At 36.4% G+C, this 16047-nt stretch overlaps 1 protein-coding gene across 1 annotated transcript in view; it reads right to left on the bottom strand.

Moving 5' to 3' along the window:
• Positions 1 to 9174: 9174 nt before the first annotated feature.
• Fap (fibroblast activation protein alpha) overlaps positions 9175 to 16047 on the bottom strand; it is a 69588-nt gene continuing 62715 nt past the window's right edge. Inside the window, exons 20-24 of the mRNA XM_070034993.1 lie at positions 13114 to 13213; positions 11953 to 12017; positions 11397 to 11469; positions 11038 to 11111; positions 9175 to 9674 (exon numbers count right to left, since the gene is read on the bottom strand). Coding sequence (XP_069891094.1) covers positions 9573 to 9674; positions 11038 to 11111; positions 11397 to 11469; positions 11953 to 12017; positions 13114 to 13213 — 414 coding nt within the window. The 3' untranslated portion in view covers positions 9175 to 9572. The remainder of the gene's footprint in view (positions 9675 to 11037; positions 11112 to 11396; positions 11470 to 11952; positions 12018 to 13113; positions 13214 to 16047) is intronic.

Raw genomic sequence — 16047 nt, 5'->3', positions numbered from 1 at the left:
TATACTGAAAATTATTACAGTGATGTGAAATTTACATAAAATCTTCAATATTAATAATAACAGCTCAGTGGCATTTATTACATTCATAATATTAAGTAATCCTTCCCTATGTTAGGTATTAATACTATTCACATCCCTTCAAAATAAAAAGCCCTATTTGGCTATTAAGCAAATTTCTCCTCATCTCCTTGTTGCTTGCCTCTTTTGCTTGCTTCTTTGTCTTCTGGCAACCACTAATCAGAATTCTTTCTCCATGAATTTACCTGTTCTGAACATTTCAACAAAGAAAAATACACAGCAGCTGTTTTCTCTGGCTTCTTCTTTGCCTTCATCTATTCTGTATTATATATCAATACATAAATGCAAATATATTATATATTTATATAAAAGGTACATACAAAATATATGTATAATAAACACCAAGAGCTTTTCCAGCCAGGAGACAATGACTCACATCTGTAATCTTAACTACACAGGAGGCTGACATTTAGAGAATTAGGGTTCAGAGCTCTCCAGGACAGAGAATTCCATGAGAATATATCTTCAACTAGTCAAGAACATGCTTGAGTGGAGGTGTGGCACAGGTGGTAGAGGACCAGCCTCGAGCACGCAAGCCTAGCTAGAAGATAAAGCTTTGAGTTCAATCCTCAAAGCTGGCACAAAAGTAACAATGTTTTAAGTTGAATAAAAATTCATAAATAAAATTACACATTTTATTAAATTACACATTTTAACAATTACATTCATAGTTTCCATGACATTTTTTTTTCTGGGAAAGATGACACAAGGTTGATGTGTGTATTGAGTTGCTATTTATAAGATCTTATTATAAATCTTAACACTTGGAAAAATTCCTGATTTTGCTAAGAGGAAACACCATGTAAAAGACTCTAAAAACATCACAAATTTAATAGGATTTCCTATAGCAGGTTTCATTGGCATGGCTTTCTCAATGAAGAAGATTATGTAAACAATACTTTATGGCTTCTGATGCCATAACTTGAAAAAGTAAATAGTGCATATACTCTGATCTATTGAAGTTGCTTTGGCAACTTGGAGGCACATATGTGACTTCTTAAACACATAAATTGATAGCCACCAACTCTCAAAATGTGAGAGATACAAAAGACTTATTTTATATGGAGTCTTCTGCCTTTTACTTTTGTTCTGAATATCTAATCTGGAGGAGAAAAAAAAGAACTACTTGTTTACACATTCATTGTTCTTTTCTCTCTGGAGCCTCTGCTTTGGCAGTGTGAGTTGCTAGCATGATGTACTGATGCCAATGTGGGGACCATGCTTGTGTGATATCTTGAGAGCTTTCCTCCCACCCTGCTCCCCCCCCACCCCATATTCCAATGAGTGTGGTTGGGACTTGGCAGGAGAGCACGTGTGGGAAGATTCAGTGCAGGGGTAACAAAAGAGTAAAGACATCAAGAAGAAACTGACAAGTGGAGGAGAAATAATGGGAAGATTGGAAAGCCAGTATCATTTTTAGTCACAGGCTGTATTAACTGGATGGCTTGCTTTCACATACATATATTTTGCTACAGCCAGGACCCAGGTGTAGACCCGACAGAGGCCACTAACTATTAGAGGCACAAAACTCCATTTTCAAAGTCAAACTATAAATGCTTAAGAATCACTTAAAGATATTTCAGTATCTGTACTTAAACTGTAATGATGGCTGAGAATTGCCTGTGTTTACTTATACTTTATATTGGTCATTTGATTTATGACAATAATATAGAACAAACCATCTGTGAAACCTTCCACATTGTCCCCCCAAAACACCTGACCAGAAAAACTACCAATATTATAAGGAGACATGGTGATAAAGATCATTGTTCAGTAGATCTGAATGCATAGAATCTTAAACATACCTCACTTTCATAATCAGAAATATATATAATATACTTTTTTCTAATTTACAGAGTTTCAAAAATTAAATAGAATCATACAATCATATCCATGGAATACCTGATGTACAATTCACATTCAAAAGAAAGCAAAAAAAGATTATTAGATAAAATAAAAATTGATACGCAAAGGCCAAATAAAGCACACATGAGGATTTCTTATTGTTGTTTCCTCATATAAAATTGAGACTAGTAACCTAATCTGCTTTCTCTTGATGAAAATCAGAAAGCCTGGCAAGCAGGCCCTTACATACAGCACTTTAAACCACTAGCTCTTAGCGCCTAGATGACCCCCATCAGGTCCCAGAATCTACCATTAGTTTACAAGAGGCCTTGCTGAGACTATCTTTAAGCAGCGTCATTCATTTCAATTGCCTACTGGGTTGGTTCTTGACCTGTTTGAGATTTGGAACTCTACACTAAGATGTGGGTTACGTCACTCAATGAAAGATTTTTCAATTATCTTATTTAAATCATATAAAGGAAGTGCAATCAAAGGAGGTAGAAGATGGTGGTGGTGGAGGAAAGCCCTGAAGAATGTGTCTACCTCAGTGCCATGAAAGATGCTGATGTTCACACTGACTGCACAGGTTAGGGGAAACAGTTGCACCTCTGTGTTTCTCGTTTCTTAATGGTTTCTAGTCATCAAATGTTTCCTGCCCCAACCTATAAAGAGAACCCCAGAAAGACTCACTAGAATTCCATATTGAGAGGAAACAGTGCAATCTGTGATCCCAGAAGATGCTCAGATCCTGGAGGAAAAGAAACAAGTTCAATGAGTTCAACTCATTGTATGTAATACAGTCCTTCGATTTTGAAACATGATTTAGGGTTAAGAATTACAAGTTCCCTCAGGAGGGCACAGAAAGATGCCACAGGCTTGCAAAGTGAATTTTAAAAGTTCTAGCACTGTTCCATGGACTTTGTCCATATAACAAATACTAGAACTCAGTTGTCTTGATTTTGTCAGGAGAATTTGCAGAAATGTAAGGTTGCATTTATATGGCAGTAGGATCCTAGAAAATTAAATTCTCTCCTGTTGAATCATTAGCTACCAAAACATCCAAAATGCACAATGCTTGGAGCTATATTTCATCAATTTGCCTTTCATGTCTTCAAGTTATCATCTCACTTTAAAAGCACCACCAGTCAAACTTGATCTTATGGCCTGATCAGGAGCAAAAGACATATAAGCAATAGGATTCTTGTTTTGTAACACAAAATAAACATGTGATGCTTTAAATATATGTATTACATTTCAAAAATACTATTTTTAAAAAGGTGAGGCAATTATACACTCTGAAGAGAAACCAGAGCAAAGATGTGTTTTTAAAAGATTAAAATCCCTTAGAGTATTCAATAACACTTCAGATATTTGTTTGACGTCTTCCAGACTGAAGATTTTGTGCCAAACTACCATGGTTTTCAGTGTCCCTTTGGTGATTCATCAAGAGGCAGGAAGAATCTAAGTTAGGACAGTGCAGTAGGCTGTGTTTCCATTTCCTAATCCAAATTATTTTTGTTTCAAAGTCCAACCCATTTTACATCTGTCATAGATTCATGTCCTCCTTAACCCTGTTTTCCTGACTGGGCCACCTGCTTCTTTTGATTTTATTTCCCCTCTTTTCTTTGCTTTGTGGTGGGCAATAACCAGTTCCTGTTATGTGCTAAGTACAAGAGAGGGAAGATGTGTTTCCACTGGGAGGTAGCACCTAAGAATTCTAGCTTCAAGAGCCCTCCTACCCACAGAGCTCATGGACACATTCAGTGAGTATTCATTGAGTAGTGCTTGCCTACACTAGATGCTGTATCAGTCTTAGAGGCATAGAGGTAGAGGACAGGAGTCTCTGCTTGTAGGGGCCCATCTCTGTTCCAAAGGGAGCAATAGATAACCATGTTATGCATGAAAAGAACTTCTGATGATTCCACATACTACCAAGGAAATAACACTTGAGCTGGTATGGTGGTTCACACAAGATCAAGTCTTGAAAAACCAAACCAACAAACACAGAAATAATCCATGAGGTTCTTGTATCATCTTAGCTACTGAAAAGCTGCAAGTGGATCTTTGGTTCAAGTGACAGAGTGCCAACCATAAGCTAAAAAGCTCAAGGATAGCCAGGACATGAGTTCAAGCCCCAGGACCAGCACCAAAACTAACTAAATAAAAGTAGCTTATATTATTTATTGAACAAAAACCTATGAAATAGCACATGTCAGATATTGTGGACCCTAAAAATAATGACTCTTTTAAGCTTCTAATCAAATTCATGGGATGGGAACTATTGTCTCAATTTTACTTATAAGGAAATAGAAAGAGAATATATAAAAAATTACCAGTTTTCTACAACTAGCACATTATTGAGCTGGAATTCAAACAGATTGGCTGTGGCACCCAGGACCTTATCTACGGCAGTAGGCTGCATTTAAATTGAATATGATGAACATGTTATCTTGATATATGCAGGATCATGGGCTCATGACTGTAATCTTAGCTACTCAGGATTTGAGGATCATAGTTTGATGCTAGAACAGGTAAGAAAGTCCATGAGACTCTTATCTCCAATCAACTACGAAAAAGCTGGGAGTAGAGCTGTGGCTTGAGTGATCGAGCATTAGTGTTGACCACAAAAGCTCAAAGCTCTAAGTTCAAGCCCCAGAAAGGCACAAATTAAAAAAAGGAAAGAAAAAGAAAAGCAAGCAGATTGAAATACATTGTATTTCACTTAAGAAAGGACGCAGTAATATTGCAAAGTATTGCTTTTATCTTCTGAAGGAAATGAGAGAATATCACTTATTTCCCATAGGTATATGTAGTGTTTGTGCATATTAAGACGTCACTTTGTAATCACTTTGTAATCACCTTTTCTTAAAGTTGGAAGTTCTGCTTCGTGCCTGTGACATATAGAAAATTTTATAACAGATTTACCTTTTTCCATTGTGTCCTTGAATATCTGAAAGGATGTTTCAATAACAATCTAAAACGCACACAAATCTTTCAGTCAGGCATATATTTAAAAAAAATTACCATCTATAGCAGTGAGAAAAATTCCTGCCCCTAACAATGGTGAGCACAGCCAATTCTTTCTGCATAGGTCAGTACACAGTAATTATGCAAGCAAAGTGTGGTCAAGCTGTGGCCTTGACTTCATCTCTCATTCACAGAACGCAACCTCAAAGCTATCTATAACCTCCAAGCAAAATATGGCATGCTCTACCAAAAGGTATTTGTTAAAACATACACTGTCAAAGCACTTTTCAAAATAAGTACAGTTAATCATGAAACATTAATTAGAAGCCAATAAAATGAAATCATATTACTCTTGCTTGCCAAAGACATTACCTGTATGTCAAAAAGAAGTGTTCAGGACCAGCATGTTAGTATTACATGCCAACAATCTGAGCAGGTGGTCATAAGAGCTTTGTGCTAAATTATTTTCTTCCTGAAGAACTTGATAAGGTCCAGGCACTTATTTCTCCCTGGATTAGAAATTATTCCACTTCAAATTGCCAAGTTACCTGTCCATAATGCCAAGGAAATATTTTAACAGTTCTTTCACAGTCTGAGAATGATTTACTGCATTCAGAATTTTTCAATCTGTTTAATTGGATAGACTCAGAATATCTATTTTATTGAATACATTCAAAACCTCTATTAGGTGCCTTTTTTTCTTTATAAGTAGCATAATTGAAAGCATTGTTTTGGTAGAATCTTCTCAGAAGCCATATAATCACCATTTAAATTAGCCCTAATTCATTTTACATTTGCTTATTTTACTGTTAACTTTCCCAGAACTATTTTTTTACAATTAGAACATCTGAATTTTAATTACATTACAATCAAGAAGCTCATTAAAGTCACTTAATTGGCAACATTTCCAAAAAAACCTTAGCTGGGTTTAATATATTTTAAAGAGTTACTGTCAAAGTATAATTTCACCATTACAAACAGCTTGGCAACAACATTTGCATAAAGATCTGTCAGTTTCTGAAAAATGCTCAAATGTTGGGAAAATCAGATTCGTTAAGTAATTTCTACTGGAACAGTCTAGAAATGGAGAAATTGTCCTGTATATTCATTCTTGTAACCCCCACAATACTCTATGCCATGCCAGCATAGGGATTTAATGTTTCCTGAAAGAAATAAATAACACATTTTCTATTTCTTGTAGATGTTTTTCAAAGAATACAAAAATCCTCAGTAGAAGTTCTCTCTCATTTGTATTAAATTTAACCAGATACTCAGGTAGCTGCTGCTTCCATTTCACCCTGTGTAAGACATATAACATTGTCATTTAAAATTTGGAAAACTGGGGCTCAGACGGCGGCTCAGTGGTAGAGCGCTTGCTTTGCATGCATGAGGACCTGGGTTCGATTCCTCAGCACCACATAAGCAGAAAAAGCTGGAAGTGGTGCTGTGGACCAAGTGGTAGAGCGCTAGCCTTGAGCTGAAGAGCTGAGGGACAGCGCCTAGGTCCAGAGTTCAGGCCCCACGACTGGCAAAAAATAAAAATAAAATTTGGAAAACTTTATAAATATCATAGGGTCAGTAATATGGGTTTAAGATTGGAGATTACTTTTATTATATATATATATAATTTTATTGTTATTATTAAGGTGTTTTATAAGGGCATTACAATTTCCTGAGTTCGGTGATGAGTACATTTCTTTTTTGGACAAAGTCAGCCCTCCTTTGCTTCCTCCCAGTTTCCATCTCCCTCCCATCTCTGCCCACAAGTTACATGATCAATTTTCCAAATAATATAAACAGCATGATTGCATTTATTCACTCTTAGAAATTGATTTATGAAAAAAAGAAATTGATTTATGTCTCCTTTCCTATACATACTAAGATTTTTTTGGTTACCCATAATATGTAAAATAGTGACTTTAAACTGAATTTGTTGAATGTGTTAATGAAAATCTCTACTTTGTGATAGATGAACTATGATTATATTTGACAGCATTAATTACAGCATTGATCACCCTTCTGAAAATATAATCTGCAAGAATAAAATGTGGTTAAAATGTAATTATAATTACATGCTAGATTTTTAAAAATAGAATATTTTTGAATTATCCCTTTTAATTTGGTATTTTCTACTTAAAATGTGTCCACTTTGTACTTTGCCTACGTTTTTTGTTTCCAAGCCTAAAGAAAACTCAAGTAAAGCTGTTCAAATGGAAACATTAAAAAAATTGCTATACAAAATGTTGTCATGCTCCCCTGAAAATTATTGCAGTTTAGGATATGAAATTAGATTCAACAAATCTCAAGTAAATAAAGAGAAAGGATAAATGCCTTGAGAAAGGCCCAGATGACTCTATTTAGCAAGACAGGGAGGACTTCCTGAAGAGCAACATAGAAAACTTGAAATTCCTCCCAGAAACACTGTTCATTCAACTGTTAATGAGCTTCACTGATCTGCTATGATCTATGACATTGGCCAAAAGATTTCTTAAGGAGACTGCGGTCTGCACTGTCTGTGGCAACAGGCATGTTTTCTATCTGTATTGTTTAATATGGTTGCTGCTAGCTACATATATCTAGTGTGGCTAAAGTGCTGAACTTTGATTTTATCTCATTTAAACTGATTTAGATGGAAATGACTACATGTTGGCTACTACAGAGGGTATCCCCTACTCCCATTAGAATTTCCCATTATGTAACTACGTGGAAGAATGTGTCATATTTAAGAAAACAAAGGGCTTATAAAAATTAATGTCCCAAGAAGGGTTTAAATCCACATGAGCATTTTTGCCAAAGACTCTATGTGTATGTAGTTGGTTAAAATATTTACAGACATTGGAGAATCCCTGGAGATTTTAACGTGAGAAATGGGCTTGATTAAATTTGTCTCTTAGAAGTTGTGGGAACAACCTTTGTGGGACAGCAAAATAAAGCTTGAGGTAGAGATCACATACTGTATATTGATATTAGAAGCTGGTGGTAAATTCCACAAAGATTACCAATTGTAGCAATCATCCCATTTTTTGTCCTTAATCTTATTTGTATTTCCTTAGGGGCATAGGATATAACTGTCTCTTCTCTCTAGTTGCAGGGTTAAAGAAGAAAAAACTCTGAAGGCTCTTAGGGCAGCCCCAATAGTTGTTGAGTGGATGAAAGAGAAGATAGAAGCTTTTTCAGGGCATGAGTACTGTAAGAAGAAAAAGGAGAAGGGCCGTGGGGAGTCCAGAATCTGTGGAGATTCTGTCCAGACTCCCCAACATCTACAACACACCCTTTCTGATGTGTAAGGTGGATATCTTGTCTGATCGAGAGGCCTGGTTTTAGAAGGGAGTGATAGAATGAGGAACACATATCTGAAACTTCTGGAAAATTCTGAACTATGAGCTTTACAGTCCCCCACTCCCACTGTAAAGTTCCATGTCTGATGGGTTCTTGTGGCTATAGAAATGAGAAGGCTCAAGGGGCACTCTGCTTGCAAGTGGAGAGAAAGAACTGATCCAGGGAAGAAGAAATCATTTCCAGGGCAGATAGCGTGTGGAAGCATGGTAATAAAACATCCTCTAGATGGTTGTTTGGTGGTTACATGTGCTCCGGAATATCTTTGGGTGACCTGGTGTGGCTCTATTTAGGTCCAAGGCAATCACAGAGATGACAGGCCCTCCATGGTTTTGGATGGATGATAGTGACAGTGACAGAGTATTGCTTTTGGGATTACATGCCTTGCACCTTTTATTTTTAATTTTTCAATGAACTTAATGTAGAAGTAAAACCCCAGAAAAATCTCACTGATATAAAAATTGTCCCTCTAGCTATTATTAAAATCCATTTAGCTATGGTCTAGTAATCCACATGCAATTTTCATTACTAATTTTACAAAAGTATATAAAAGTAGGAACGTTTCCAAATTTGAAACATTTCTTAACAGGAGCCTTGATTCAAAAGTCTGACTTTATCCTTATCCAATGCTTTTGGCAATGTTGAAGAAATCTTCTGGGAGAAATTTAATAAACATTTCTTGGAGGACAGCACAGAGTGCAAACATCTCAGATTTGATTCATTGCATTTTCTGAACTATGCTTTATTCTACATTGAGCTATTTGCTTCAGCATTTAAAGTTCTTCATATAAAAATTCCAAAGTACATTTAGATTCTCTTTTTTTTCTGGTGTATTTTTTATTTTTATTTTAATTTTTTTATTGTGAAAATACCGTACAGAGGAGTTACAATTACATGGGCAAGAAAATGAGTACATTTCTTATCAAGCATTGTTGCCTCCTCTTTGTTTCTTATCTTCTATCACCACCATAATACTATTCAGGTGCTTGCTCTGCAAAACTACTTCTTTCTGTGATAGAACCTGGAACATGAAATTAATGAATACAGTAACACAGTCACATTTGAACATTTCACTTTATTTTTTTCTCCCTATGGACAGGAGATAAAATATTACTTATGTCCAAAGCAAAATGTATGGATTCCTCTTCTCTTCTTTCACAGAGAACCAGAAAATGTAAACAACAATAACCTGGAATTTCTGAGCCCTTCTAACATTTCAACAGTTCTTAGAACAATATTCATTTGCTTACACCAGTACTTCACAACATTCAGTAAAATACGCAAATGGTCTGAGGCATCCATAGGAAATTTCTGAATTGTGATGCAGGTTTGAATCTGCATCAATTTCAGTCTGATGAAGAAAAACATTGCTTTAGGAAGTGGGTCATGTGGGTGTACAAGTGGTTTGTGGACAGTCCCGACAAGCCATGGTTCTGGTCAGAGTACCACTGAAATACAAAAAGGAAAAGAGGCCTGCTGTAATTCTGAAGCCACAGATATGATAATTTTTCTAATAATATCAAACATTCCCATAAGTAAAATAGTTTACATGTAAACATTCAGAGCAGTAAGACAGAAGTAACTTGTACTAAACTCCATTAGTGGTTTAGATGTATATTTTAGCTATCACAGGCTGACTTGATCCCAGGGGTCTCATTCTTGAGGAATAAGGTCAGGAGGCATGGATGACTCTAGAACTGGGGCATTAGGTCTGGCATTCTGTATCTCTGGAGCTTGATTTCTTTATTTGAAAAACAAAAGTGTTGGATTTGATTTTTCCTAAAACTGCCTGTAGCTCAAAAATCCCATGAGGCTTGTAGTTCGTGAATCTAACTTCTGTGGTAGAAGTAATGTGTAATGTGTCACATATAATAATAAAGATCCTTTGTAGGAGTTAAAACAGCATTGTAAAAAATAAGAAAGGGGGCAGATGGTAAGATGGAAAATGACAACCTAACTCTAAGTTTTATTGTTGGAGGGATGGTAGCAAGATTGCTTTCTCTGCAGGGGTCATGATGTAATCTGATCTGAGTTGAATTTCCTTTGGAGGTCATGGTAATAAAAAAAAGTTCAGAAAAATATCACCTCATTCTACATAAGTTTTTTTTTTAATGAAACTTCAAAAGATTAAGGAGTTAACTTCCTGGGCTCTTGTTCAATATAAGCAACCAAGGGAGAATGTATACTCACTGAAGTAGGACAAACAATCATTTCTTTCTCTGATTCTGTTTCCTATTCTTTAGGCAACCTAGACTTTGCATGTAGCCCATTTATTCCCTAGACTTTGCATGTAGCTCATTTATTCATGGACTTAGTAGAAGCCTGAGTTTATGTCATGGGCCCAGCTAGGCACCTGCCAGGTGCTAAGCAGGCATAGATTAAAGGACCCACTGAATGAAATTGCATGACTATGGGGAAGCCTTTGAGGTCCAGATAACATTTTGCAGCTGGTGCTTACTAAACAGTATCTTCTAGTTGCTCAGGGACTCCTCTAAGCTTTGTAGGAATGCTAAGCATGTAGCTCCACTTACACACATAGGATTGCATAACTATTAAATATTTGAATTAGAGGATCCTTTAATCTGGGGAAGTGCCTTGTTTTATATGACTCAAGTGGTGATCTCAGAGGTGAGCTGGCTTGCCTAGAATCCTGCAGGGAGTTCATGAAAGATCCAAGATTCATTCGCTCATGTTCTGCGTATTCTACTCAGCAGCTTCTTTGTCAGGTTTGAATGAAATTAAAAACAAAGACCTTCTTCTTTTAGGTTGAGGGTGTAAGGCCATGAACACAAGTAAAACAAAATTATGTACCATTGCCTGGAAATCCACTTGTGCATTAACAAGAGCTTTAGCAATCTGCGCTGAGTTTTGAAAGTGCACATTATCTGCAACAAAGAAAGAGAGAGAAAAAAAGAGAGATAGAGAGTGAAAAGTGCTGCTAAATCCCAGAAAGCATAGAGTGACAATGTACTGCCTGGAAATGAACACCAACAATTATCTAGTCATGCATTTGACATTGTCAGCAGTGAGTAATCACACTGTGATATGGAAATGTCCCTGACTCTTAGGTACTGACCCTGAGCATAGGCATAGGAGGATGCTTAAGGTTTCTTAAACAAAGTGATGCTGGCTCAGTATTTTTATGTGTAAGAGTCTTGCTTAAACCTCACCATCTGCTGTTCCGTGGATGAGAAGATAGTCTACATTTCTGAAATATTCTGCTCTTGCCATCACAGTTGAATTCTGGAAAAGAGGAAAAATTAACATTTTAGTTGCTGCAAGTTCTAATAGAAAACTAGCTAAATCATTGTGCAATGGACTTAGCACCAATACTGAAATTATGTATTGCTTTGGTTGATAAATATTTAAGAGTCAGAGCAACACATTTTCATCATCATTTGCATTACTTCCATCTGATTCTTAGTTTGAAAAACTGAAAGTTTATGTGTCATATGTTACATATGAGTGAGACCTTAGGCATAAATGATGCCCGCTCAAGCTGTGTCTGGTTGGGGGTGGGGAGAGGATTGGGAAAAGGGAGGTTAGGGAAAGGAGGATAGGGGAAAAAAGAATAGAATTCAAAAGGAGTAAAATCCTCAGTAGTGATGGGTTCTGCAATTAACAAATAGCATCATTTTGCCTGGGGACCTCTGAATTATTGCTTTAAAGTTATTTAACACATTTCAAAAAAGTTAATGATCTAAATAACATGAAAAAAGAACTCACTTTATAGTGTTCCAGATTATCCTCCTTTGTTGGGAGACCCATGAATCTCTCTGTGTAGATAGATGCTATAAAATATATAAGAATATGTTGGTTGCATTTAATGCAGGCCACTTTATCACCTCTAATAGCTGTGTATTTTAATAACTGTTCCTCAATTCTCTCATGTGGAGATCTTGAGGTTGAAACCTTGTTTTGCTTTTTATAATAGTCTCAGTGAAGGTGTGTCACCTGCAATTTACATTGAAAAGACTAGACAATAAGGGAGGTAAATATTATGGAAACAGAAGCATCTACGGCTTTTAAGCTTTATCAATTCTTTGGTCTTAGGGAGAGATGTTGAGGTGGAAAAGACCTGTAGAATGACCTCATTCTATTTAAGAAGAAATAATGAAAGCAGTGACTTCTATTGCTTTTACTGGTATCTTATTTTCTTATTTCATCTTGGATAATATATATATATATATATATATATATATATATATATATATATATATCCCCCAGATTCACTCTTGTTAACACCAGAGACACATACATAAACACACATATAAGTATACAACTTTTCCCCAGGTAAAAAGATAATCTGTAAGTCCTGTCTCATTTTATTGGATACAGGGACAAGTCTGTAAATCCTGTCTCATTTTATTGAATACAGGGACGATTATTAGAATTACTGACAGATTATCATTCTGCATGATTTTAATCATAAAAACATCACATATAAGAAAGGGTATACCTGAAACATGTTTATTTATTTATCTGATTGCAAAGGCACTGCACTTTGCAAACTATGTGTGAAGGTGGATTGTTTGGCCCTTGGCCTGACTTTGTACAAAATATGTTTCAGAGTCAGCTGTACTGAGGCTGTGTGACTGTCTTCACAAGCACAATGTCAGCTCTGATTTTTAAGATTTGGTTCAGGATAGGCTCAAGGCTTCAGAGAGAAAATAAGTTATACTGGATTTCTGAAGACTCCTTCACCATTATTAACTTCCTTTGATTATCATGAATCCCTCTGAATCACCTCATTTATAGATTTTTTTTGTTTCCCCCAGAGTTGCTGGGGGTGAATTCTTCTGCATGCTTGTTTTCCTAGCGAACTCAATCATGAAGTAATTATTTGTTCAACATTTTCACAGCAACATTGATGAAGCTTTTCCATACCATAATATTCCCAGCTGGAAACTGGAGCCACTGCTATTCCACATTTGAAAAGACCGGTTCCCGATGCAAGAGCCAAGGATGAAACATAACCTCCATAGGACTGTGGAGACATTTACATGAGTCAACCTAAATTGACCTTCAGAAGCTTCTTTATGTTTTGTTTTTTTTTAAATAGCAATTTAAATCTATTCAAATCTATGCCTAAAGAGAGCTGGAGAATATGCATAAGGGAAGCTTAATGTCTCCATCAAGCATCTCCATCAAGCAGCAAGCTCCACCAGTAATTTCATCCCTAGACCAGAAATAATGTGTGTGCTAATCAGAATAGACTCTCTTTAAAGATGGTGTAATCAGTTTACGACAGAGATATCATCGTAATCCCCCCTTTCCCCTAAGATTCACACAGCAAAAAGAGAATTATTCCTAATATGTAAATGTAAAATAATTTCCAAAATATGCAAAAGCGCCATGGGACACAATGTCTATCTAGGTTTACTCATAAAAGAACACCAAAAGAAAGATAGAAGAACCTTTTGGAGAGTTTGAGTTATGACTAGTGTTTGTGTATTTTGTATTCACATATTCTGTTTTGAACATTTCTGACATGGTACCTTTAGCAAGCTTATATGTCTTCACACAAATCTAATAGAAAAGCAAAGAACAACGAATGGAGACACAGAGTCACAAGGAGGCTTGGCTCTCATAGCATTCTTGTCCAGAGTAATCAGTGGATGATTCAGAAATGTGTCTCGGGTAGCAGAATTTCTATATTACTTGGATATTTGGACATTTTTCCTAAGTAAGAATAAAATGAACGGGGAATCACAAGAAGGCTGAGTGTCCTTCTAGAAAGTGCCTTGGGTCTGTCCAGATGTGCTGGGGAGAGATGCTACTGCTAGAAATATGGACTGAGTCTTCTGAAACTTGAGCCAGAACCAACTGACATGTGCAGTAGAAAAGAAGGCAATACTCAGTGTTTATTCTTAATCTTGATACAGAGACATATGTAGATATTGTAAAGGAATAGCATGACTCTTCTACAGCTATGCCTTATTCTAATTAGGTCCTAACACATATTTTTCAGGTCACAACAGATCCTATCCCTCTATAACACAGAAGAGCAGAGAGAGAGAGAGAGAGAGAGAGGGGGGGGGTCTATTCTTCTATTCTTAATCCACCAAAAATCAGTAAGTAGGAGATGAGCCAAGAAATCTTGTTGAATTCAACAGTTAAATGAAGAATCCTCTAAGTAGTTTACAGTTTTGTTTCCAGCTCTGAGGAATTTTATTGAGGGCCGTTGGCTGCAAAACACAGAATAAAAGAGGCCGCTCCAATTATACCATGGCCTCTTTTTATTATAGTTGGAGGAGAACTAAGCTGTGTTTTAATAGGGGAAAATATATTTAAAAAACAGAAGGAACATTTGGGTTTGAAAATCATTTTTGTAAGTAAAAATTCTTTATCTGATTCAAAGTTTCATATAAAAATAATTTGCTTTGATTAGGAGGATGGGAAGAACTCTTCCCAAAATGGATGGGTTTTCCTTATTTTAAAATGTTAGGCTCAAATGAGAACAGAGTAATTCCATGACTTTTAGAAAAAAATATTGCTTATATATTATTACAAAAGAATATTTAGCAAAATAAAACACTGGATGCTGCTTCTCCTTCACCATACCCCAAAGAAGGAAATAGCATGAAGTGAAAGTTGACATAGAAAAATCTTTGCAGGAAGTGGAGGTGTGGCTCAAGTGGCAGAGTGCTAAGCTTGAACAGAAAAGCTAAGCAACAGAGCACAGGAAAACACTGGCCCAAGAAAGCAAGCAAGAAGGAAAGAAAAAAGAAAGAAGGAAAGAGAGAAAGAAAGACCGAAGAGAAGAAGAAAAGGGAGAAAAAAGAAAGAAAAAGACAGGAAGGAAGAAAGGGAAAGGGGGAGGGAGGCAGGAAATCTTTGTACATAGTAAAAAGCTTCTTGAAAATTTCTGTTCAAAATCTTAGGAATTATGTATGAACTGAGAGATTAGGTGATAATGGTCTATTTAAATACATGTTTCCTACTTTCAGAACAAATACAAGTTTTCTCTAGGATTTTTCAGAGATAAGGCAACTATAATCCACAGCACAACAAAAGAAGGTTATGCTTTAAATTCACAGGCAGCTTGGAAAATCTATTCCTATTGTAGCAATGAAGGGGGGAGAAAAACCCGCATTGACTTTTTTCTGCTCCCTCATGAGTAGGGCTCCAGGCAGAGTGGGTGGCTGTTTAAGAAAAGAACCCACAGAGCAGATTGGCCACGAAAATTCTAGAATTGTGTCCTTTGCACTTAGATGACTTGCCATTTTGTTTAAATGAAAGATGTCTTTTAAAACATTCTTTTAAAAATTTCTTAGAAGGGCACAGAATTTTAAAAGAGGGCTCATGGAATAATCGTACTTGAGCCACAATGCACATTGGGATATTTTACCTACAAGCATTGTAGTGACTGGCCAAAATGTGTCCAGTCAGGCTCATTACAGAGGTCTTTGCTGCTCTACCCACCCTGTCTTTCTTCTTCTACCTTATACCTTCATCTTCTTTCTCTCCAAGAGGGATCAGAATTTCCTGTCCTTCAAATCTTAACACAAATGTCAACCCAAAGGAGACTTCTCTGACCTTCTACTTCAAAATTGTACCACCAACAGAACGCCATCCTTTCTTCTCGCTTTGTATTAGATTTCGCGATAGAGAGCTCACCATTATTCGGCAGTTTGTTTTGTCTTCCTGATTGTTGTCATCCCTGACCACTCTGAAGTCTACAAGAACAGAGACCTTTTCCTGGCTTAACAATGAGCATTTCACCAGCACTGACACAAATTAAGGATTTGTTGAGGAGATAACTTTTCTATTCACTCCTCATGTAAACCTCTCAGGAACAGGGTGAAGAAACTACGGAAG

This window comes from Dipodomys merriami, unplaced genomic scaffold, assembly GCF_024711535.1.
Source record: "Dipodomys merriami isolate MVZ:Mamm:240054 unplaced genomic scaffold, mDipMer1.0.p SCAF_1, whole genome shotgun sequence".
NCBI classification, from domain to species: domain Eukaryota; kingdom Metazoa; phylum Chordata; class Mammalia; order Rodentia; family Heteromyidae; genus Dipodomys; species Dipodomys merriami.
This window is presented reverse-complemented; position numbering and strand designations above follow the sequence as displayed.